Source organism: Ctenopharyngodon idella, chromosome 5, assembly GCF_019924925.1.
Source record: "Ctenopharyngodon idella isolate HZGC_01 chromosome 5, HZGC01, whole genome shotgun sequence".
NCBI classification, from domain to species: Eukaryota; Metazoa; Chordata; class Actinopteri; order Cypriniformes; family Xenocyprididae; genus Ctenopharyngodon; species Ctenopharyngodon idella.
The window spans coordinates 12,390,596-12,416,144 of record NC_067224.1 but is presented as its reverse complement, the minus strand read 5'-3'; the positions used below and the strand labels follow the sequence as shown (position 1 = coordinate 12,416,144).

The 25,549-nt window shown below is 39.2% G+C and overlaps 1 protein-coding gene and 1 long non-coding RNA gene across 3 annotated transcripts in view; one reads left to right on the top strand and one right to left on the bottom strand.

The window, feature by feature from the left end:
* Positions 1 to 25,549, top strand: part of usp2b (ubiquitin specific peptidase 2b) — a 60,949-nt gene that overhangs the window by 27,792 nt on the left and 7,608 nt on the right. Inside the window, exon 1 of one of the 2 annotated variants that reach the window (XM_051893812.1) lies at positions 20,726 to 21,284. The exons of the other annotated variant lie outside the window; for it this stretch is intronic. Within the exon in view, the coding sequence (XP_051749772.1) occupies positions 21,126 to 21,284 (159 nt within the window). The 5' untranslated portion in view covers positions 20,726 to 21,125. Of the gene's footprint in view, positions 1 to 20,725; positions 21,285 to 25,549 lie in introns of those variants that run through there. 2 annotated transcript variants of the gene reach the window in all.
* On the bottom strand, positions 473 to 25,546 carry LOC127512697 (uncharacterized). Its single transcript, XR_007930245.1, has 4 exons — positions 22,063 to 25,546; positions 21,885 to 21,957; positions 3,420 to 3,599; positions 473 to 1,090 (listed from the first exon to the last, which is right to left on the bottom strand). It is a non-coding gene; the product is annotated as an uncharacterized LOC127512697 (long non-coding RNA).

Below are 25,549 nucleotides of genomic sequence, written 5' to 3'. Positions count from 1 at the left end.
AATCATAAGGCCAATCCTGACTAAAGAGAGGAGCTGGGGATGGAGGAGGGTAAATAGCTCCTGAGAAATGCAATAGCTGCTGATAATACTGAGGAGCTTATATATGGATGCCGTGATAGGCGTCGTATTCCTGTAGGTAGACGCAAGTCACCTGGGAGTCAGCTGATGCGAGCTTGACTGACGTGACCTGCCAGAACTGACGCTAACGCTGGATTAATGACGCAGTTTCACATGCTTCAGTAATTTATTTGTGTTAAATTATTTTAACGTGTTAAGGATTTTGAATTAATCGCATGCGTTAACGCGTTAACGTTGACAGCTCTGATATGAATATATATATATATATATACAGTATCTAACAAAAGTGAGTACACCCCTCACATTTCAGCAACCATTTTAGTATATCTTCTCAAGGGACAATACTATAGAAATGAAACTTGGATATATTTTAGAGTAGTCAATGTGCTGCTTGTATAGCAGTACAGATTTACTGTCAAGTCAAGTCACCTTTATTTATATAGCACTTTTTACAATGTAGATTGTGTCAAAGCAGCTTTACATTGATAACTGGTACATTGTTTGGCTGCACAGCAGCTCTTAAAGAATAGTGTCAATGCAGGCAGATCAAAGCACTGTTGAATATCAAATGTCAAGTCAAGTGTCCCCAACTAAGCAAGCCAGAGGCGACAGCGGCAAGGAACCCAAACTCCATCAGGTGACATTAGGTGGCAGACAAGTGGCAAATTGGTGTTAAAATGGAGAAAAAAACCTTGGGAGAAACCAGGCTTAGTCGGGGTGCCAGTTCTCCTCTGGCCAACAGTGCTTTGTTACAATTCAGGTTGCTATCATAAGTCCAATAGGATCGCAACATTAAAAGTATTTATTTCAGTTCCATCCTATTGAGGATCACGCCGGTATGGACGGTTGTTGAGGAACTGTGTCGTGGCTGTCGTGTCGATGAGGCCCTTACAGTGGATGATCTAGTTGACTCAATCTCTGCTGATCCGTCAGGGCTGCGTTGTGGTCGTGTCAAGGTGCAGGTCCTTGGTCTCACCTGGATACGGCCCGGATCCGGTTGACTACGGTGAACCTCGGGATAAACAGAAAGACTAATATTAGCGTAGATGCCATTCTTCTTCTGATGTAATGAGTACATCAGGTGTTATAGGAAGTGTTCCCGGTTCCGGCTGACCTAATTTATGCAGCCTAATAATCCTTTAACGGATTTGAAAATATAAATTGGTAATGTGTTATGTGTATGCCAGGTTAAAGAGATGCGTTTTTAGTCTAGATTTAAACTGACAGAGTGTGTCTGCTTCCCGAACAATGCTAGGAAGATTGTTCCAGAGTTTAGGTGCCAAATAGGAGAAGGATCTACCACCTGCAGTTGATTTTGATATTCTAGGTATTATCAGCTGGCCTGAATTCTGAGATCGCAATAGACGTGAAGGACTATAATGAATTAGGAGCTCGCTCAGGTACTGGGGAGCTAAACCATTTAGTGCTTTGTAAGTAATTAGCAAGATTTTAAAATCTATACGATGTTTAACAGGAAGCCAATGCAGTGTTGACAGAACTGGGCTAATATGGTCATACTTCCTGGTTCTAGTAAGAACTCTAGCTGCTGCATTTTGTACGAGCTGTAGTTTATTTATCAGGCGAGCAGAACAACCACCCAGTAGAGCGTTACAGTAATCTAGCCTTGAGGTCATGAACGCATGAACTAGCTGTTCTGCATTTGTCATTGAGAGCATATGTCGTAGTTTAGATATATTTTTAAGATGGAAGAATGCGGTTTTACAGATGCTAGTAATATGGCCTTCAAATGAAAGATTTCATTTGAAATCTTTCATTTGAAAGAATTTGTCCTCTGTAAATAACTCAACATTCAGCCATTATTGTCTAAATAATTTTGTCTGTTTGACAGGACCATACAAATGTGTGGATCTTGTATTAGAGCAGTTAAAATTTGGTGCTTTGAGTACAATTCTCTCATACTGATCACTGGATGTTCAACATGGCACCTCATAGCAAAGAACTCTCTGAGGATTTGAGAATTAGAATTGTTGCTCTCCACAAAGATGGCTTATGCTATAAGAAGATCGGTAACACCCTGAAACTGAGTTACAGTACAGTGGCCAGGGTCATAGAGAGAGGTTTTCTAAGACGGGTTCCACTCGGAACAGGCCAAAGAAGTTGAATCAAAGAAGTTGAGACCTTGTGCTGTGCATCAGGTGCAGAAGCTGGCTTCAAAAACATGCATAAGTGCTGCCAGCATTGCTTTAGAGGTTGCAGAAGCGGAAGATCAGCTTGTCAGTGCTCAGACCATACGGCGCACACTGCAACAAGTCGGTTTGCATGGCCGTCGTCCCAGAAGGAAGCCTCTTCTAAAGCTGGCTCACAAGAAAGCCCGCAAACAGTTTGCTGAAGAAAACCTGTCCAAGAGCATGAATTACTGGAACCATGTCCTGTGGTCTGATGAGACTAAGATAAACTTGTTTGGTGTCCAGCATGTGTGGCGACGCCCTGGTGAGGAGTACCAAGAAAATTGTAACTTGCCTACAGTCAAGCATGGTGGTGGTAGCATCATGGTCTGGGGCTGCATGATTGCTGCTGGTACTGGGGAGCTCTGCTTCATTTAGGGAAACATGGATTCCAGCATGTACTGTGACATTCTGAAGCAGAACATGATACCCTCCCTTCAGAAACTGGGCTGAATGGCATGATAATGACCCCAAACACACCGCCAAGATGAAAACTGCCTTGTTGAAGGCAGCTGAAGGTGAAGGTGATGGAGTGGCCAAGTATGTCTCCAGACCTGAACCCTATTGAGCACCTGTGGGGCATCCTCAAGCAGAAGGTGGAGAAGCGTCATGTGTCTAACATCCAGCAGCTCCGTGATGTCATTATGGAGAAGTGGAAGAGGATCCCAGCAACAACCTGTGCAGCTCTGGTGAATTCCATGCCCAGGAGGATTAAGGCAGTGCTAAATAACAATGGTGCTAACACAAAATATTGACACTTTGGACACAGTTTTGACATGTTCACTTACTTTTGTTGCCAGTTATTTAGACAATAATGGCTGTATGTTGAGTTATTTTCAGAGGACAGTAAATCTGTACTGCTATACAAGCTGCACATTGTCTACTCTAAAGTATATCCAATTTTCATTTCTATAGTATTGTCCCTTGAGAACATATAATAAAATGGTTGCTGAAATGTGAGGGGTGTACTCACTTTTGTGAGATACTTGTGTGTATATATATATATATGTATATATATAAAAGAGAGAGAGAGAATGATTTTAAGAACAGAATAGAACATCAGTTATATCAACAAGCACATCCAGGCTTACGAACATCACGTTTAGGTCTAGCCAATAGAGATCACGAGATTGAGAGAGGCTGTTTGGTTCTCACCTCTCCTTGATGTCCTTTGTGCACTATGGAGACCAGTACAGATTGAAGAGCCGCAGGTGCAATCAGCCGTGAGCCTCGGAAGATGAAGTTGTCCTTAACAGACAGTTTCAGATGCAGTTTATAGTATGGCAACAACTCAACGTCCAGTCCCTTGGGTGAAGGAGCCCAACTATTGGAAATCTGTGTACAAAGTTTGGTAAGAGTAGGGCAAGAAGCACATGCATGCATGCAACATCAGCAGCAATTACAGAATTACAGGCAACAGATAGAAAAGCAACAAACTCCTTATCAACATCATCAACAGGGGCTTGAGCAACAGCATTATGTGCAGGAGAAGCAGTAAGGGCAAACATGACAGATAATCAGCAGGGGCATTTTGGGAACCTGGGTGGTATACCACATCATAATTAAATGACATGAGGCGTGCAGACCACGTTGCTACACAATGTCCAGCATAGCCGACATGTAAGCAGGGTTGTCAGGGTTGACGATCTGTACATAGAGTGAAACGGTGGCCCCATGGATACGTACGCCACCTCTCAATGGCCCACATGCATGCAAGCCCTTCTTTTTCCACCGTGGCATATCTACACTCAGCATTAGACAGTGTATGTGATGCAAAGGTTCGTTCAATGCCATCTAGGCTGACCTGAGAAAGTATTGCTCCCAGACCATAGTCAGAATCATCTGTGGAGACAATCATGGGTAGTGTGGGGTCAAGTAATGCCAAAGCAGGGCTGTTTGCTAGCAGTCGTTTTACTTTGGTCAAACTTTGTTCAGCTTCTTTTGACCAGCTGAATCCATTTGGATCTTGTAGGCATGCACGCACTGGAGGAATAATGGTGGCAAAATCGGGAATCAACTTACTATAACACGACATGAGCCCATGTACAGATCACAAAGTGAAGGTGCAGGGGCATTAAGAATAGCCTGTACTGTACATGTGAATTATCAGGAAGAAGACCCTCTGCTGAAACAGTATGACCTAAGAACAGCAGGCTGCATGGTTTGCTGAAAGCGACACTTGTTTTTATTGAGCTGCAAGCCAGAAGCTTCTAGTTGTTGTAAGACCACTTTGTCATGCATGTCAAGTCCTTGGATGATAATGTCGTTCAGGTAATTTTCAACACCCAACAAGCCAGTCAGGATGATGATCATCCTCTTTTAAAATGCAGGGGGTGCTGAAGCCAATCAGTAAGAAACATAACAAAAATTTAGCATCATCATGACAAATGCTTTATTTGTCTTTTTTGAGGTCATCGCACATCCTACTTTTACCTGACTTTTTCTGCATAAAAACCGTGCAGAGTCGTCGATGCATTCTATCACCCCAGCAGCTTGCAAGTGATTTAATTCCTCTGACACAGCACTACGAACAGAGAGTGGCAGACGGCGAAGTTTTTGTCGCAAATGTGTGATAGGTTCATCCAGCTTTATGCGGTCTATAAAGTTTTTAGCACATTTAAACTCAGTTGACTTGGCAACAGTGCACTGAAAGACTGGCACAAGAGAAGCAGGCACAGGAAGGGCATTAGGAGGCAGGACTTGATTATTTTTAATCCTCACATGCAGTGCAGGCATTAGATCCCTCCCCATGAGTTGGGGTTCCTTTGTCCACATTGAAGAACGTAGCAGGAACTGAGTGGTGACAAACATCCAACCACTGGAATTTGGTTTTTGAATACGCCACAAGCTTGGCTGTAGGTTGTGACAGCACAACATTACTAAAATGGCATGAAGTGCTGTAGGGAAGGAGAGATATGGAAGACCCGGTGTCAACCACCAAATCCAACATACAAGTCTGTGAGTCAGAAGTAGATACTGTCACTGTGCTTGTAATGCTGAGAGTATGAGCTTGTGACAGTCGTCAATGATTTGTGCTTTTCCTATTCCGTACCGGGGATGGCGCTGTTGAGCGTATATACGGGGAACCAGGTAGGAAGTTATTTAAGGAAGTGTGATTGCATCTCTCGCTCTCTCTGTCACGCTCTCTCTCATGCTCTCTAGCCTTTGTTGTAAGGCGTGCGGGTTATTCCCGGTCATGGCCACGCTTGCGGATGGTTTGTAAGTATTGCTGTTGTAGCTGTTGTATTGCATGATAGCCCTTCCACTCCTCGGAATGTGGAACGGTCTTTATTAGATGATGACAGGTTTAGAACAACCATTTCTTGGTGTCCCTCTGATTGGTTCAGGGAACCAAGCAGATGATTTAACTATATTTTCTCAAGCAATTGATTCACTTAAAAGTGTATTTGTGGACACTGTAGCCTGGCAGAAAAAATGGTTTGAAGAAAATGCTAAACTTTGTGCTAAAGACATTCCTAAAGAGACATTAACACTAGTTGAAAAGGCGCAAACTGATTTTTGGAGGTCCTTAATGATCGTATGCAAATTTGATTTACCAATCAAACAGTTGATGCCATTAAGTGGATTGCAAAACAGTCATGTACCGAGTTTAAGGAATTGTTTGATGATGCTTACAATTCATTACTTTCTTCTTTTAAAACAGCTATCAAAGAACATAGTGTAGGTGGAAAGGAGTTGCAAGAAGTATGCAGTCTGAAGCAGCAAGTATTTACTGTGCAAACTTCTCTTGATTCCCTTATGCAGAAAAGCACTCAACTTGACAGTAAGTTAGTTGAACGGGAGGATGTTGCCCCTGCTCCTTCTCAGGTATGTTTAGGTTCAACTGCACCGTGTAATACTGGTGATTTGGTCAGTCAGGTTTCTGCTCCATCTAATTTGACCTGTGGCCGTGTGCTGCCTATTAAGATGATATTTTCATCCTTTGGGGGGGTGCATGAAGACCGATCCACTAGTTTACTTGAAAAGATGTAAAGACTTCTTAGCTCTCAGACCAATGTCAAATAGTGAAATTCTTGCAACAATGCGTAGTGTTCTACATGCTTCTGCCCGTGACTGGTGGGAGACAGTGAGATTTAAAATTGACACTTGGGGAAATTTTCAGCAAGCTTTTCTAGCTGTCTTTTTGCCAGAAGACTATCAAGACGTGTTGGAGGATCAAGTACGAAATCATTTACAAGGGGCAAATGAAAGTGTTCGTGACTTTACGTTCTCATTTCAAGCTTTGTTTAAGCGTTGGAAAAAGGAAGCTACTGAAGATGAGGTTTTAAAAGCCCTTTTAAGCTATGAACCCTTGTTTTGCTAGTCAGCTTCGAGGTCGTGCACAGACTGTTGAGGAACTAGTGAGGCTGGGGACTCAAATAGAAAGGGATTATGATCATCAGAGAAAGTATAATCAGCTTCAATTGTCCAAGAGCACTACATTTGACCAGAATTCACAGGCTAGAAAAATAAGAGGTAGAAACAAAAGCTATCTTGCCTTCAGAGCAACGAAACCTAAGTTTGTTGTGTTAGAGGTGTCATGAAAATCATTCTCCAGGTTCTTGTCCTAATTTCAAGGCTTCTTGGAGTGGAAAACACTCTGGAGGGCAGGCCCAGGGTGGCAGGTGTAGTATCTGCTTATGATACTCAATGACTTGTAAAGAAGGATCCAACTGGTAGCAGACAGGACAAGAGTTGGCCCTGTAGTTCTTAAACAATTAGTTGTTCCCTTAACTGTGAGGAACTGCACTGGGAAAGCGCTTGTAGATACAGGGGCCACCTACACATTATTGCACTTTGATTTATGGAACAAGATGAAAGGACCCAAGGAGCAACTTGATGCATGGCATGAAGGACCACTTTAGCTAGCTAATGGTGATGCTACTGTTCCTCTTGGACAGAAAATGCTTGATTTTTATTTGCATGATTTGCATTTTCAGGTTCCTACAGTAGTCCTTCCAGCTCAGAAACTTGTCTATTCAATGGTGCTGGGGTTAGATTTCATAGCGTTGACTGGTTTGCAGCTTAATATTAAAGATCAGTTGTACAGTTTCTCAGGGGACCTGGAAGATCGTGTTTTCCCCTTTCAGCCACCAATTACCTCGGGATTCTTGGAGGTCTTGTAAACTACCTGTGGATTGTAAGCCTACTGCTTCTTTTTATTCCTCTGTTCCTCCTGTCCAGCTTGAGTGGTCAGTGAGTGAGTATATGGAGAACTCAACTGGTTCAGCATAAGATCGCTGGCCGTACAGATGTGGTTGTTGCGCAAAAGCCCTATAGGTTACCAGTACATAAAAAGGAAATAGTTAAGGAACAAATTGATGATATGCTTTCACGAGACATTATTCAGCCATCTCATTCTCCTTGGGCATCTCCTATTGTACTGGTTCCTAAAAAAGATGGAGGCCAGCGGTTTTGTGTTGATTATCGACGATTAAATGCTGTGAGTGAAAGTGATGCATTCCCTCTCCCTACTGTGGGTAAAATCCTGGAGTCTCTTGCTGGAGCCAGTGTGTTCAGTACCCTTGATCTTAACAGCAGGTACTGGCAAGTGGCAATGGACCCAGACAGCCTTTGTGTCCCCTTTTGAGTTATATGAATTCAAGATGTTACCTTTTGGTTTAAAGAGTGCCCCAGCCACATTTCAAAGGCTCATGGATAGGGTGTTGGCTGAATGTTTAGGACAGTGTTGTTTGGTTTATCTAGATGACATAGTCATTTATTCATCAAATTTCAGTCAGCATATACAAGCTCTCCAAAGGGTTTTGAGGTGTTTGCAAAAGGCAGGATTAACCCTTAAACTTCAGAAATGTCATTTCTGTTTAACAGAAATTAAGTTTCTTGGCCACGTGGTGACCACCGAAGGGGTGAAGGCAGATCCTGCTAAAACAGAAGCAATCCAGAACTTCCCTGTGCCAAAAAATCTAAAAGAACTTAAGCAGTTCTTGGGGATGAGTGGATGGTATCATAGGTATGTTCCTAATTTTTCAGCTATTGCCGAACCCTTAAATGCCTTGAAACGAAAAGGAGCCCGTTTCCAGTGGACAGCTGAATGTCAGGCTGCTTTTGAGAATTTGAAAATGCACCTTTCTCCTTCACCAATACTGGGACACCCTAACCATGCTTGCACATTTATAGTTTATACAGATGCTAGTTCAACAGGTTTGGGTGCTGTTCTTGGCCAGCGACCATCTACATTTGGTACCACTGAAGAAGTACTAGCATATGCATGCCGTACATTTACTGGTGCAGAAAGGAAATATTCCACCACAGAGAGGGAGTGTTTGGCCGTTGTTTGGGCGGTCGAAAGGTGGTCTCATTATTTGGAGGGCAAGTCTTTTATTGTTGTGACTGATCATGCGTCTCTCCTTTGGGTGTTTAACACTACCAAAGCAAACTCTCGCCTGATTCGTTGGGCTTTAAAAATTGCAAGAGTTTGAATTTACTCTTGAATACCACAAAGGAAAGCTTAACAGTGCTCCCGATGCTTTGTCCCGTGTCAGTAGCCCTGACTCTACCCCAATAGTCGCTGCTTATACCAATAAGCAAACCCCAGATAGTCTGGTCTTGCAGTTTCCTCTCTCTGACGAGGATATCTGGACAGCACAGCAGCAAGATGCAGAGGTCCGAAGAGTATATCAGAGTATAGTTGATAATATCGGAGTCCTGATGATTCTGGTTCTGGATTTGTTATTTTAGAGGACAAGGTTTACCAGAAGGTGACTCATCCTTCCAAGGGAACCCATTTTCAAGTGTATGTCCCACAGATCCTTCGCCAGACTATGTTGGAAGCATATCATTCCAACCCATTAAGTGGGCATTTTGGTCGTTATAAGACACAAAAAAGGTTAATGGAAGTTGCTTTTTGGCCATATATGTGGAGAGATGTTTCAGAGTTTGTTAAAAATTGTGTCAGTTGTCAACAATGTAAGCCTGAGTGTTGTAAACCAGCGGGCCTGTTACAGCAGACTGAAGCACATGAACCCTGGGAATTGCTCGGCGTGGATCTTATGGGACCATTGCCTCGTAGAACGCAAAGTAACACCCAGCTAATGGTTGTAGTAGATTATTATAGCCATTGGGTGGACAATTGCACAGATGCTAAGGAAGGAAATATTGACACGGTGGGGTGTTCCGAAATTTTTGTTGTCGGACAGAGGTCCTCAATTTACCTCTTAAATTTTGCAGGAGCTGTGTAGCAGGTGGGGAGTGGTGCAAAAATTGACAACAGCATACCACCCCCAAACCAACTTCACAGAACGTGTGATTCGGACAGTTAAGGGGATGATATCATCTTACGTGTTTGGTGAGCATAATCATTGGGATCATTATTTGCCAGAGTTGAGGTATGCTATCAGTTCTGCTGTTCAGGAGAGTACTGGATACTCCCCAGCAGAATTATTCTTGCAAAGAAGGTTGAAAGGACCTTTTGAACGTGTTCTAGAACCACACCAGACCAGTCTCAGTGTTCTTAAAGATTTGCAGGAGATGGTAAAAAAGAACTTGTCTCGAGCTAAGGAGAAACAGAAACGTTTTTATGATGCCGGTCGTAGGAATGTGAATTACTCCAGGAAAGATAGGGTTTGGACGAAAGCATATCCCCTTTCCAAGGCCTCTCAACAATTCACAGCTAAGTTTGCAGCAAAATGGGTTGGGCCTTATCGAATTGTAGAAAAATTAGGTAGTAAATTATCGTGTTGTGCGTGAGGACAATAGAGAAGACTTGCGTACAGTCCATATGTGCAATTTGAAGCCTGTCTTTGCCGCTGCTGCAGAGTTTGATCGTAAGGAAAGGGAGGAAATCTTGAAAATTTTTACTGAGGAGTGAGAGATTGAGGATTTTCTAGGGTTTTAACTCCCTCGGGTCGGCGGTCACGCCGGCGATACCACCTCGGTTTTTTTCTTATCAGTGTGAAAGAGACTCAAAATACTCCGTCAATTTTGCACATATAATTAAGAGTTATACACCATTAAAATTTATGGAATATCTTCCTTACATCTGGCGGGAGTGCCGTCGAACTTTTCTGGGAGCGCTAGGCGAGGATTGACTGCAGGGGAGGCCACGAAGCCTGGATTGGCGGGAACAACGGGGGGCGGCGTGGCGGCTTCGACAGGGCTGAATCGGAGGCCTTGGAATGTTTTCACCAGCTCTTCGGTAAGGGAAGTCAAGCGGTTAAGTTGATGTTGATGCACCGCTAGCTGGTTGGCCTGGGCAGTTAGTTCAGAAATCTGCATGAGGGCTGCTGGATCGCTGTTTGGCGAAGTCTTCTGTAATGATGAGTCGACAGAATGTGGATCCATTTGCAGATATTTATTAAAAGAACTTACAGAGCAGACAGGGCAAAGGCAGAGGCATAAACTGGGACAGGCAATGGTTGAGGCAGGCGGCAGACAAACAGAGTCAGAGTACAGGCAAGGATCAGGGCAGGCAGCAAACAATCACAGTCCAGGAAACAGGCAAAGATCAGGGCAGGCAGCAAAGGGTCACAGAGAATAAACAGTCCAAACGATAACAGGTAACAGTCCACGGGAAAGCGCTCAGAAATGATTACCAAGGCAAATCAAGACTTCGCGATGTGTGTGTGTGTGAGTGTGTCTTAAATAGTGTGAGTGTGATGTGGTGCAGGTGTGTGTGCAATCAGTCCCAGGAATGAGGGCCCATGGGAAACGTAGTCCGAATGAGAACTGATCAGTATTCTGGTGATGGCTCCCTCCGGCGGTCCGGAGGAAGGGCCGAGGGAGCCACATTCATGACACTTAAAGTATACTAAATGCCACTAATACTTAAATTGATTTTTAGTGCATTGAAATAAAGTATACTACCACAAAAATATACAGAGAAGTTTTATTAGTGTATTTCTTAAAAGTGTGCTTCGATTGCTTTAAAAATTAGTTAAATCTTAGTAGACTCTTATATAGTAATCCTAAGTTTTAATTAAATTGATTTTATTACAAATATATTACTAATGTACTAGTTATAAGTATATTTTCCCAACTGTGGTACTTAAGTACACTAAATATAAATGCACTAATTAACACTAACACTTAAATTGATTTTAAGTGTAGTCAGATAAAGTAAACAAAATATACAGAAGTGTTTTATAAGTGCATTACTTAAAAGTGTGCATATGAACGCTTTACATAAAATTTTAGCTTTTCATGAAAAATAAAACATGCAGGTTAAATGTGTACTAAATTTCACAATAAAATTCACAATTTAACAGTAAGCATACTTTTAGCATAAAGTACTTAAGTGCTATATTTTATATATTTTAACGTGGGAAAAAAAGTGCTACTAATGACATATTAATAGTGTACTTGATTGTACTTGTCACGGTTCGCGGTTTCACTGGTTTTGTCTCTCTGTGAGTGTGTGTTGCTGCTGATGAGCTGATCAGTGTCAGCTGGGGCTCATCAGTTCCGCTATTTAATGTCTGTGCATTTTGCCCTGTGTTGTCAGATGGTTGGTGTGTTCGTGCAGTGTTAGTCCTGGCTGTGTTTGAGTCTCTCTGGCCTCATTCCTGTTCTGGATATTCCCCGTTGAGACCGTTTTGGATTACCGGCCCCAGACAGCAACATTGTGTGGCCCAGATCCAGCCCACATCTGGTACATGTGGATTACACATGGACCAGATGTGGGCCGAATCTGGGCTGACATGTTGCTGTCGGAGGACTGGTTTGCGCATTGCAGTCTCTGCACTACCAAGAAATACTTTGCCATCTGCACCCACAACACCTGACCCTTGCTATCTTTCCTGCTGCTATTTTTCTTAATAAACTAATATTTGCTGCATTCGCTATTGAATCCTCCTTATTTCATGTGACAGTACTAAAGACACCATTAACATGTAGTTAAGTATATCATATAAAGGGAATATTAACATAGTTACAATACATTTGAAATTAATTATTTAATGTATAAAAATATGTGGGCAATACATTATAAATACATTTTGTATATATTTATCATATATTATTATTATATTTTAAATAATTCATAAGTGTATTTTCTATGTCTGATGAGTAGGCTATATTTAAAAGTGTATAAAAGATGTGTTCATGTGTACTACAAGTGGTAACTAAATTTTTTTTAATACAGAGATAGTATGTTAAAAGCACATTTTAGTTTATATTCATGGTGTCTCAAACTTGCACAGTTTACTACGTCATTTACTACTGATCACAAAGCAGCTCTTCAATATTTATAGAATTAAAAATCGGAGAAAAAAAAAAAAATCAGCCTTTGTGATGTCTTAATTGCACTAAGCCAAATCGCGATTTTGATTAGATTTCGATTAATCTCACAGCCCTAATTGGAACACCTTAGAAACCACATAGCAACCATCTAGAACACTTAGCAACTGCATAGCAATGTGCTACAAACCACCCAGAACACCTTTGCAACAGCAGAGCAACAAGCTTAAAAAAGAACATCACCTTAGGTAGCATAAATAACACACTAACAACAGCATATATAGCTAAACCACTGCAGAGGCACATTAGTGTCTTCAGCAAATGAAAAAATCTTCTAGTTTCCACTCTGTTCTTCTTTCTCTACCCCTGTAGACGTGCATTGACCCTTAAACACTCTCATTATTGCTGTAATAAAACCATAGAGATGATAATAAATTAATTGTTTGGAATTTGCATCACCTCACCCAACCTCTGCTGACCTTTTTATAACTGAGAGTTATATCAGTATAATTTTAGTTTTATGTATATAAGTTCATTCAGAATAACCAAATGACTGTTTTTATTTGTCCTAGATGAGTGTATTTGTGTATAAAGTGCTATATGCAAGCTAGACCATGCCTATGAATAATATTATGGGATATAAATAATGCAATAGTTTTCCATCAATCATTTGAGTTAGTAACCAATCATGTTTTACAGCACACAATTCATGCATGAGTAGAAATCAAGAGAGGACTTCAGTAATAACAAGCTGGCCATGATATACTCTTGGCCAGGAGCCATTTGCAAGATATGCAGACTGGAAATAAGAATGCTTTAAGGGTTACATGCCTTCTGAGAACGGGGGAAGGGTCAGTTCTGACTTGGCTTTCCTGGATGCTCCAAATGTGTTACGTGGTATTATGAATTCATTAACCAGCAGCACCAATGTGCATGTTGCTCATTACACAGAAGCTGTGGTGACTGTAGTTTAACTGTGGGGTTATTTATGTATAAGTTCTGAGAAGTCAGATTTCTATCAGAAATTGGAACCGTTTCTAATGATGAAGCTAAGAATGTGTGTGTTTGTGAGTGTCTGCAAATGTGTGTCTATGCACGATAGTGATACCTGATGGGACCCTTTGTCAAACTAGCAGCATGCATACTAGGGACCATTCCGTGTTTGACCTGTCTGTAGTCAGTGGAACCTAACGCGCACACACATATGCATATTTTGCATACTGTACATTGTAAAACCATGACACACAACATTCTCAGGAAACACAGCTGTGTAAGTATATGCCTTGTCGTACTGTGAGGTGTTTTTTGGTGAAAATTATGTTATAGGGTTAGGATTTTTATAAAACCAAGAAGTCCAGAGCACTATTTAACCATGCACTATACCATATATACAAGGAAGTCATTAAAACATGAAAAGATGTTCAAATATTCTTAAAGGGTTAGTTCACCCAAAAATAAAAATTCTGTCATTAATTACTTACCCTCATGTCATTCCACACTCATAAGACCTTCGTTCATCTTCAGAACACAAATTAAGGTGTTTTTGATGAAGTCTGAGAGCTCTCATTTGACATTTGATATTCAACAGTGTTTTGATCTGCCTGCATTGACACCATTGTATGCGAACTGAACTGAGCTGGATGATGACATCACTGTTTACTCCAGTGCTGATATAGATTAATTAACTAAATTAATAACTGATTAATTGATTCTTACATCGGAATGAATCAATACTGAATTTACTTAAGATGGATAATGACACCATTTTCTTTAAGAGCTGCTGTGCGGCCAAAATTATATACCAGTTATCACTGTAAAGCTGCTTTGACACAATCTGCACTGTAAAAAGCGATATATAAATAAAGGTGACTTGACTTGACTCTCTGACTCCTCAATAGACAGCAATTTAACCACCACTTTCAAGTTCCAGAAAAGTAGTAAAGACATCGTTAAAATAGTCAACGTGGCTGCAGTGGTTCAACCTTAATTTTAAGAAGTGACGAGAATACTTTTTGTTTGCAAAAAAGAAACAAAAATAACAACTTTATTTTTTTATTCATTTTTTTTACTTTATTCTTTATTCATACACTGTTTACATCCAGCGCTTCCAGGTTCTACGTCAGAACGCCGTCTCAGTACTGGCAGACGCTGTTCACATGAGCAGCACGATGCATGCGTGTGATGCTGACGCAGGAGCCATATATTAATGAATCGGCGTTCTGACGTAGAACCTGGAAGCGCTTGACGTAAAACAGCGTAGGAGAATGACACAGAAGAGAAGATATTGTTGAATGAAGTCGTTAATTTTGTTTCGTTTTTGCGCACAAAAAGTATTCTCGTCTCTTCATAAAATTAAGGCTGAACCACTGTAGTCACGATGACTATTTTAACAATGTCTTTGGTACCTTTCTGGAACTTGAACATGGTGGTTAAATTGCTGTCTATTGAGGAGTCAGAGAGCTCGGATTTCATTAAAAACATCTTAATTTGTGTTCAGAAGATGACCAAAGGTCTTACGGGTTTGGAATGACATGAGGTTGATTAATTAATGACAGAATTTTCATTTTGGGTGAACTAACCCTTTAAGTATCATGAGAATACTTAAGTATCATTAGAGTACATGCTGTTTTGTAGGTCATGATGTCCAACAGCAATAGTGACGCTGACAAATGTAATTAAGAATTAGACTGTAAATTTTCTCGAGATAATGTGAATGGCGTATGCGGAAAACCTTCAACCACAATTCTAAAGGTGATGATACACGGGGCAACTTTTTAAACAATGTCGCCAAAGCGATGATACTTGGCCATTTTCTCATTGAGAATGGGCAACAAAAAAATCTATCTGGATTTTTTTGATCAAAATTTGTTGCCCATTCTCAATGGGAAAGTGTCCAAGCATCATCGCTCGGTGACATTGCCAAGCAACATTGCTCAAAAAGTTGCCCCGTGTATCAACACCTTAAGGTGTTGTGGCTGGTAAACAAGGCGTTGCTCAGGTATTTTAGCATTTGAGAACTAGCCAAGTCCATCTCTACATCTCTATTAAAGTTATTCAGGTCAATGATGTGACCTGTCCTTTTTGTCCTATCTACTAATTTATTCTGAATCGACATATTTAAAGAGTGCAATTCATTTATGCAATGACTTAAATGACTTGAATACACATCTAAATGGGCATGTTTTTAATTTTTGCTTTAAAATGTTATAAAGATTTATTTTTGGAGTTTTTGCCTTTATTTAGATAGGATAATATAGTGAAGACAGAAAGCGAAGCGGGAGAGTTCTAAAAAGGCAACCTACAACTTAAAAATATAACAAAATTTATCACAAATGCAACAAAAAATACAATACAATCAAAGACGGAAAAAATATGGATAAAGATAAACAAAACAAAGATAAATGTAAAGACAAAGATGACAGACAAATCATCTACTGGTGCTCACATAATTGATTATTGAAAAGCCACAGCTTCAATTTAACTGTGAAAAGACGGTATTAATTTCTCTAATGTACACTGGCAAAGAGCTCCATTCCTTCAAAGCCATTACAGAGAAAGTGGACTGACTAAAAGTACTCAGAACAATACAGTCCCCTCTAGTCATTCCTTTTGTACCCTGAGTATTACTTCTTTGCATTATAAATTTGTTAAAAGAAGGGGGAGCAGTATTATTTATTATTATTTAACCATTCAAGCGTGATAAAACACAAAAGAGTACGGCAAACCAAAAGGGTCTGAATTACACAATAGATGAATAGCATTTACATCCGTATTTGACAGTGTTTAAAACGGTTTTAGGGCTTTAGTCAAAATGCCCATTTTTTTGGTGAGTAACTTTGTAAGCACAGTTTTAAATTAGTTAAAAATTCTTAAATGAACAAAGGGTTGGGAGACAATTGGATGCATGTCAGATCCGTGTCAGTGTACTTCGGGTCTCAAAGTGACAGCAGCCTACTGCTGCAGTCTGTGTCATTAATGTTAATCAAAGTACAAAAGAGAAAATCACTCACTAGCTTAAATAAGGATTAATCTATATTTAATTTATACAGTGAAGTGATTATTTTACATGGTAACTTTATTTCTGTATATTCTGTATATTACCTGAATATTACTGTTAGACCTTCCTAAAAAACTTAAAGCACTGTTTACACGGTTACATTGGTCAAAAACAATAACTTTAATAACTGTTAAAGTCGTCATGAAATCAAAACTGACACTATTTACTTTGTTAGTGTATATTACTAGCCTTGCGTTGAACAATTAATCTGTGAAAGTTTATACACAGAAAAAAATTGTTTGTCATGGTAATCTTAAATCAAAATCTGAAAAGTTACTTCCGGTCTGGAATGGCATTCCTTCTCTGATGACGTCAGTTTGACGGCTTGGGTTGAAAACGCGTAAACCACTCCCCTGCAACCGTTAGTCTGCTATGAGCGAGAGATGGAGAGAAGGAGCGCTAAGGTAAAACCCTGCCCTCTATTCAATATTCTGTTTCACTTGGAAATATGTCACAACAGTGGAGAAAAGTTGTTTGCAACTTCCGGTTCACGGGGACTTTAAAAATGATGGCTTTCAATTATACCGTAATGTTGAATGGCTATAATTAAATTGCTAAAATTGAGAAAAAAAATCAATAGAGACATCAGTATCAGTATTGGTTTCGCTGATTCTTCATTCATATAAAATGAAATTCAATGTGAAATTATTACTGTACTATATAAAAATGCAGTTATTTATTTTTTATTGATTGACAGAAATAAATATTATATAATATGTTTAAACAAATTATCAAAATATGTACTTTTAGCTTCATTACGTTTCAGTTTTTCCTAAAAATGTGGTATAAAACATTTTAAAAACCATATGACAGAAACGAAGGTTTTGGCACATGTTTTAAACCACATTTTAAAAAGGTTTTTTCCTTTTTTCTCACTGACCGAGTCATGTGTTGTGGTTAGTATGAGTATGATTATATTCAAGGCTGCTAAGTGATGACTTCTGCTGCTCTGCCTGTTGTGTTTAGTGCACGGTTTGAATAATTTAGAGGTCACTGTGATGTTTTTCGTGTTGTGATATGTCTATGTGTGTTGGAAGTGTTTAGAGGTCAGTGTGATGTTTTGGTCTATTTTTAACTGGCAAGTTCAGAATGAGTCACTGCAGTGGTTCTGGTGACATCACTGTGTCTGCATCGAGGACTGCTGTTTATGATAGACACAAACGCAAGTGGTCTTTCTATTTTTCTCTTCTTCTGTCATGCACCTGTGTGAATAGAAGATATTTTGTGAACTGTGGCAGAATTGAGAAGATATACTTGTCTTTACTTGTCTTTTCTTTTCTTTTTTTTTCTTTTTTTTTTTGCTGTCCTCTGGTATCTTTCCACAAACACTAGAACTCTTCCATGCTGACTTGACACTTTGTCTACTAACTTGCTTAAACCGTCTTCAGGACCTCTAACAGTTAATAATTAAGTTAGAGGTCAATTACCAAGAATGTTAGACAAGGGCTCACGCCCAATCCTTCTCACTTATTCTGGACTTAAATCCTCCATCATGCTAGGCTCCACTGGTTGGTTCCCTGAGAGCAATGACCTCTGTTCCAGTCTAACTGTGGAGGCCTGTTGTGCAACAGGCCTGCATACTGATTAGCTCAGTTATGTAAACACCAGTCATTCATGGCATGTGTACTGCTTTTGTAGCTTATATACTTGTAAAAGTAACTTAATTCCACTCCAGATAGGACCAGATAGAATGCTGCCCAATTAATGATCCAATTTCCAATTATCTTATTTCTCAATAAGGAATTGTTACTTGTTTCCTTTCTGTATACCACTAAAGAACAGACTTCTTCACAAAAAAGTAAAAAGATTTGGGGCTAAACACAAATGAAGATAATTCAAAGACATTTGATATGTTATTATCGCAAATTTGATTTATAATCTGATTTATTGATTTAATTTAATTTATGAACAAATAAATACACATTACAAAAATAGAATGTAGCCATAATACTAAAAAGTCATTTTACTTGTTTCCATGTCATTAAACATAAGCCCATCATTGGCCTAAAGTCCATAGCAATACATTTGGCAATCTGTCATAGTCAGAGAGAGTTACTGTATGTGTTGATGCCCTCTGTTGTTATTATGTGTGCTCTCTGAAGGCATGCTCTTCTTTTGTGCTTATGTGTCACTCTGGTTTGTTTATATAGAGGCTTGTTATTCAGATATCTACAAAACAGACAACCTCTCTAATTCGCTTTGAGTGTGTCTCTCTCACATAAGCACATCTGTTAGTTGCGGCAGTGAGATGGTGACGCTTTGGCATGTCCATCACTGATGATGTGGATTGTGGCTGGCGTGAATATAAGGCTCAGCACACAGCTTCAAACAGCTCTTATATAAGCTCGATTCAGAGTGTGTTTCATAAGATGAATGCAATTATTTGCACAGAATAGGCCAGCTCTGCCATGCTTTAGATGGTGCTTACATAATAGGCTGGTGAAAAGACTCAGGAGAGCTTTAGAGAAATACCACTAGGGCTTTTGCCATTGTTCCCACACAAATTGCCCTACAGCTGCTTCTGGGTCACTGGTCTGCTGGGCCTTTTAGTGTGGTGCAATTTAGGGTGAGGTCACTGGAGGATAGATTTAGAGTAACATCAATAACACTATTGAGTCATGAAACTACAACAACCACATCACACAAAACTTTCTATTACATCATATTGTTAAGTAGAAAATGCTTTTAAAAAAAAAAAGTACATTTTATGGTTGCATAAAACAAAATATTGAAATGCTAAGACTAATAGGCCCTAAATATAATATAATATAATGTAATATAATATAATATTTGCCCAAAAGCAAATAGTGGTAAAACAAACAAAAATAAATACCTTGAAAATAAGGTAGGGAACTTTTTTTTGTAGGGAACTGTACAGTTAATTCAGACATTCTGGTAAGAGACAGTGAATGACTCCTCCTTCAACATTTAACTGTACACTTTGTTGCGCCTGAGCTATCTAAAGAGTAACTTGAATAGGAAGGCTTTATAAATGTGCAAAGGGACGCCCTGAAGTCGCTCAATATTAGCCTATAGTGTAAAGTCCTTTAAATTAGTGAGCAATACACTGAAGTGTCTAACTTATAGGGAGAAAAAAGTTCTTGAAGAAATTACGCAAAAAATGATCCAAAACCAGAACGTGTATTTCAAATAGCAGAAATATGAATATATATTCAAAGACTAATTTCAAATAACAGTAAAACTGACCAATCATATCATCAACCCCAGCAATACCCCTGGATCAACCAAGAAACAAAAGAATTACTGCTGAAATTGTTTTCTGTTTAGGTAAGTTATTTCAAATCTAATAGGCCACAGTGCCAAATGATTTTACTTTTTTTTTTTTTTTTTTAAGAAAATTCAATTCACATTTATTTGTATAGCGCTCTGCACAATACATATAGTTTCAAAGCAGCTTTACAGAAAATGCATGTGTCTACATTACAATTTAGAGTGATTTGTTATCAGAGGAGACTGAAAACAGTCATTTTGCAGAATTACTGGTCAATTTGTAAATTTACCAATTCAGTGACCATTTTGCACATTTGCTGTAATTCTACATAATAGTTAGATTTTTTTCCCAAATAAACTGTACGTTTATTAAGGTCCATTGCATAGAATAGGTACCAATAGCTGTACCAATTTAATAATATTATTTATTATCAACACTGCTTGTTTGGTGGTGGGTTTCAAAATGCCACGATCGCTGTCCATTGTATATGATGCATAAGTGTCTGTGTCAGCTTACATTACATTTCGCATTTGTGTAGTAGGAGGGGGTGTCTGTCTGACGTTTTGCAACCCGGACAGTTGTCACCATATTCTGCTGAAGTACACACACGGATTGTGTGATGATACAATTATTTGAAATGAGGGTTTGCATTTTATTACATTTTATTTTATTTTGGTGATAACTCTCACTGCTGTTCTGTGTTTGCTTGTTGCATTTCTAAGGCTGCTGCTTCTTAAAAGGTTAGTTTCCCCAATAATGAAAATTCTGTCATCATTTACTCACCCTTATGTCGTTCTAAACCCGTAACACTTATCTGACTACACGGACATGCTCTGGTTGTGTGTTCAGTGCTGCTGTCACAGATGAATGGGAAGGACTTGTCCTCTGCTGGGTGACGTCAGAAGAGCATGAGGCGTTTGGTGACGTCTCTCTCGTGCCGAGGGGGCGTGTGCTCGCCCGAGTAAAAGCAAACAGCACTCGGACTTTTCCATTATTCCTCTGCTGATATTTGACGTTCAGCGCTCAGCGCTCGCGCAGCCGGGCTACAACCGGCTGAATACAGAACACCTGTACGGAGCATTGAAAAGCGAGTCTATTTAGTACAGTTCTGTATCTTTTTATCTATTTCATTATTTATTGTATGCGACCTGCGCGATTCGTCCGTATTATTCGTGAATGTTAAGCTCTCGTGAGCCCAAGGACATAGACTGAGCACTAGCAGTGCATGACAAGAATATCACCTGAGGAATAGTCTACAAGGGACCATCAGAAAGACTGCATAAAAAAGAGGATTACTGATACGCAGGAATACCACGGCTTTTGTGGTAAATCATACTAAGACTCTGCGACGTTTATTCCGCTATTTTCTCCAGTCATAATGCCGAGTATACGACAGTCGTACACGGTCACTGTCCCAGAGGAACCGCCGGCTTCAGCTTTCCCCTTTATCAAACAGGATATGCGCAGAAAAAGTCCGACGATGTCTCGCTCTATGCTGGTGTCCACGTTTGTGGGGCTTCTCATTAACCAGGCAAAGGTAAGCCTAACTCACAGCTCATAAGTTATCATCTCCACTTTATGTATGCTGCGTCTAAAATAGAGGTGAACACTCAAAAGTACAACTATAGCACTCACAAACTCTTAAACGCCTCATTGCTTTTGTAGTCATGCAAACTATTACTTAACATGTCAACTGTTTCCACAACCTTTTTCATACCTCAAATGGTAGACTGTTGTTTGATTGCAGATTATAGTGTAAAATCACTGTGAATCAGATTTGCTTTTTTTCTGAAAATCAAATCCCCACACTCAGAATATATTATTGGGGCTTTGTGAACTTTTACATTACATTAAAGTGAGCATGGAAGCTCAATACGTCCTCACAATATTGAATTGTTTTTGATATTGTTTACGTTAGGAAATGGTGGGGATGGATATCAACACAGCTGTTTTGCAGTTTATAAACCCATGAGATAAATATGACAACAGATTTTAGAAAAGTACAAAATATTAAATATAGACAAAAAATTGCTCGACCAAAGAGAGACAATAACAAAGAGAGACATCCTAAATGTGCTGGGGGTGAGAAACACTGCTGAATCTAATTGATGGAGATGTGAGAAAATGTAATACGTACCTGAATAATAAGCAACAGTTGCATGCCATCTTCGCTCATATGAAGGCAAATGAAATAAATTGAGTATTTTCTTCTGAAATAAAAATTATGTACGTTAAGTATTTGCAGACTTGTTCCCCAGTGCGTCCCAGACATCCCAATAGAAGCACATGTGCAGATGCTGACTGCTATCTCTGACCTTGCCAAGTGACCAGCCTTCTCGCGTCCTGAAATGTCAGCTTTTACTTCAGCGTGTTTTCAAATTCATAATGCTGTTTCATAAGGAAGCTTTACTTTTTTCGCGTCACTGCCTATAATATATAAATAATGTAAATGTTCGTAGCGAGGACTGTTACGTAACGCCACACATTGTTTAGATGCGTTTTAAGCCCCTGGCTTTGCATTGAGCGACTTACGCCATCTACCTGCGCAGCTGTTGCGTCGCGCTGAGGAGGCGGCGCATTATTCATTGAGAAGTTAGAAAACCATTTAAGAACTGTTAATTAGAGTGTAAATTAAAACGGATTATATTGAGTCATCTGTTATGTAGTTCAGGCTACATAACTTAGAGGCATGTGCATGTTACCACCTCATTGTGCAGTATAGCCTACGTTAGATCGTTCTTACACTTTTGGGCCATATTTAGTCCAGAAAGGCAAAGTGTTAGGATGTCTATGTCTGTTTTTCTGTGCTGGGCTACATATTTATACTAAAACACTCTCAATACTGAGCTAGATTTCATACATGCATGTAGTGAATATAGCACATAGCTATTTATCAACGACCCCCCTTTTAAATTATGACAGCTTTACATTTTTATGTATGAGTAAAAAGAAATGATTGAAATATCTTAAATATTTTCTTTTTATTAATCTTTTTACCCAATATTAGTGCACTGTTAGATGTTAAATAGTACTATAAAATTTGTATTGTGTGTGTGTGTGTGTTGACAGCGAATAATCGAAAAGAGTGAGAATCCATTTAAAACAGTTATGTAGCTTTTAATGATGGGAAAACTGCCATATTTTCAGTATTTTACAACAACACAGTCCAAGGGCCATAACATCAATTATTAGAGTGGCGATGACCACATTTCCCAGTGTAGCCAGTGTTTGTTATGCAACAAAGAAAAATCAGAATGTAGCATTATGTAATATTCAGGTACAAATGGACTTCTAAGTAAGCAATGCCTTTCTGAAGGAATGTGTCTTACTCTTATCTGTGTATCTAGCGATTACATTCCAAGAATTGCCAAAGGTCCTGTTCTTCACATGCCTGTGACCTTACACAAAATCTCTCTCCTGCCCATCTAGATTGTCAATCATTTTCAAGATAACATTGAAATGAAATGTCGTGGCTTATCATCAACATTGATGGTTGAGTTTGAGTTACGGCGTCCAGATGTCCCATTTCTGATGAGACAGTTTCTTCCAGGTTTCCCAACTTGTCCCAAATGTGTCCTTTATTTTAAAACAGAATGCACTGAAATATAGGACAAATTTGAGCTACTATAAACTGTTTACAAATGTGTCTAAAATAATCGAGGACACAAATAAAGGATGTTGAATAGATACATAAATGCACAGTAAGAAAATAAAGAGCTGAGCCTCAAGAGTCGGCTTGAATAAAATGTGTCTCAGTATGTGCATGTGACCAGCCTTTTGGCTGCAGAGCACAGTGAGTTCTTATGCTGGTGGCTTCCAGAAACTAAGGTCAGGACACTGTGTTCCTACTCGCTCGCTTTTAACTCACGCCAGCCAATTAGCTCACAGCCCTCTGAAGATCTTTGAAGAGACAGCCAGTGTGAGATCCTGCTGCCCTCTTGTTACCCAATCGCTTTCGAGGCAGAACTCCTTACACTTGCCGTACCCATGGCTGCTGCTGGGTGCTGGCTGTTGTCATACCAATCTGTTTGGTTTAAGGGCTGGGTGTGAAAGCCAGAGGCCTTGGACCATCTGTTCCCCCTCTCTCATTTTCTTTGGGGAAGAAAAATCTCATCAGATGTTTGGATGAATATATGAATAAGAGAAAAACTCCTGGGATAGGTCGCAGCTGAACATGTTTGAACCTGATGTATCTATCCTCAGAGGTGCTAATAGAAGGTGTTTGATTAGTGCACTTCATTACTTTTAATTGAAGTGTATTCTGATATGTTCGAACATATTGTGACAGTGATGGTACTTAGATATATATTATGGTACTGAATTATTATTTTATACATAAACAATAGCATTTACTTCAAAGATACTTCCAGATATATCAAGAAAACCATCATAATAACATGATGCTGTTTAGTAGTGGTCCATGGCTCAAATAGTATCAAAATGTTTTTTTGTGAAAGCAAAATTTTATTTTATTTTATTTTCAGTTTTCACCTCTTACTGTAATCGGTTTGTCAGATTTATGCCACTATTCTGTATGTGTAATGTGTGAATGTGTGTATGGATGGATTGTTATTGACTTTTTGTATGTGAGCAACCATGCATAGTGTCATCAGTGTACAATATGTGATACACTTAACATGCTATATGGTTCTGTCGCACACTGTACAGTCAGTGACTCATCCATATAGAGCATACCAATACCACAATCCTTAGCTTTTGAAATATTTCAAGCAGTGTTATATTAGTATTATTTATATACTATTATAATATCTATTTATTTTGAATTAGCTTTTTATTTTAATATTTTCAATTTATGTTTTAGTAATTTTAAGTTTTTCATCTAATATTCATATTATTTTAATTGATTTTAAATAGATTTAATTTTAGTTAGCATAACTAATTTCATGGCTGCCTAACACACCAGCAACTTTCATATTTTGAATCTCAGTCACACAGACACACGCTTTCTCAAGCACTCACAGACTTCAAAATCACCTGTTCGAGGAGATGTTTGCAAGTTTGCAACTTCTTTGAGTACTGCCAAGCATCACTATTGTAACATCACATAGTTAACACCTCAATCAGTGAATGACGCACATGAAAGTTAGCACTGCTATTCCAGGCCTTGATATCACTGATTCGGAGTGTGTCAGTTTCATGCGTGAGATTCAAACTGTTGACGCATTGTTCGTGATCTCTGGAGCGCTCTGTATTATGTCATGGTCAGCAGGCTGAGCACTTATGTCGAGAATATCATAATCATCTTTCCCAGCTGTCTGAATTTTGATCACTTATAGTAAAATTGACCAAACAGTGATGATTCATCCCTAGAAGAATAAATTACTTAAAGTTGTTTTTGTTGTGTGTGGCAGATGGGCATAATTTGTTTGTGTCAAGTCTTCAGCAGCAGGGGTCTCTGTCTAAATCTGCTAACATGTCATTTAATAACCCAGAGAGAACGCTTTGGTCAGCTCACTCACATTTGTCTTCAAAACTGAATAATAGTACTGACAAAAATAATACTGAATAGACTCATTATACAACACAGACATGTACAGTATTTAATTTTATACAATCAAAAACACTTTTATTTTGATTTTTTGTGGCATGCAATGAAAGCCTCTATTAGACATAACTCTCTTCTTAAACATGCACTTTCACTTCACTGTCAGTATCTGTGCCAAACAAATGATGTGGCCTGAGTGAGTCATGTGTGTTAGTCATATTTAAATTTATTAAAACATTTTTCGTTGTAACTCAAGTGTCAATGGATTCAAAGGTTATCTTAGAAAGCTCACTAAC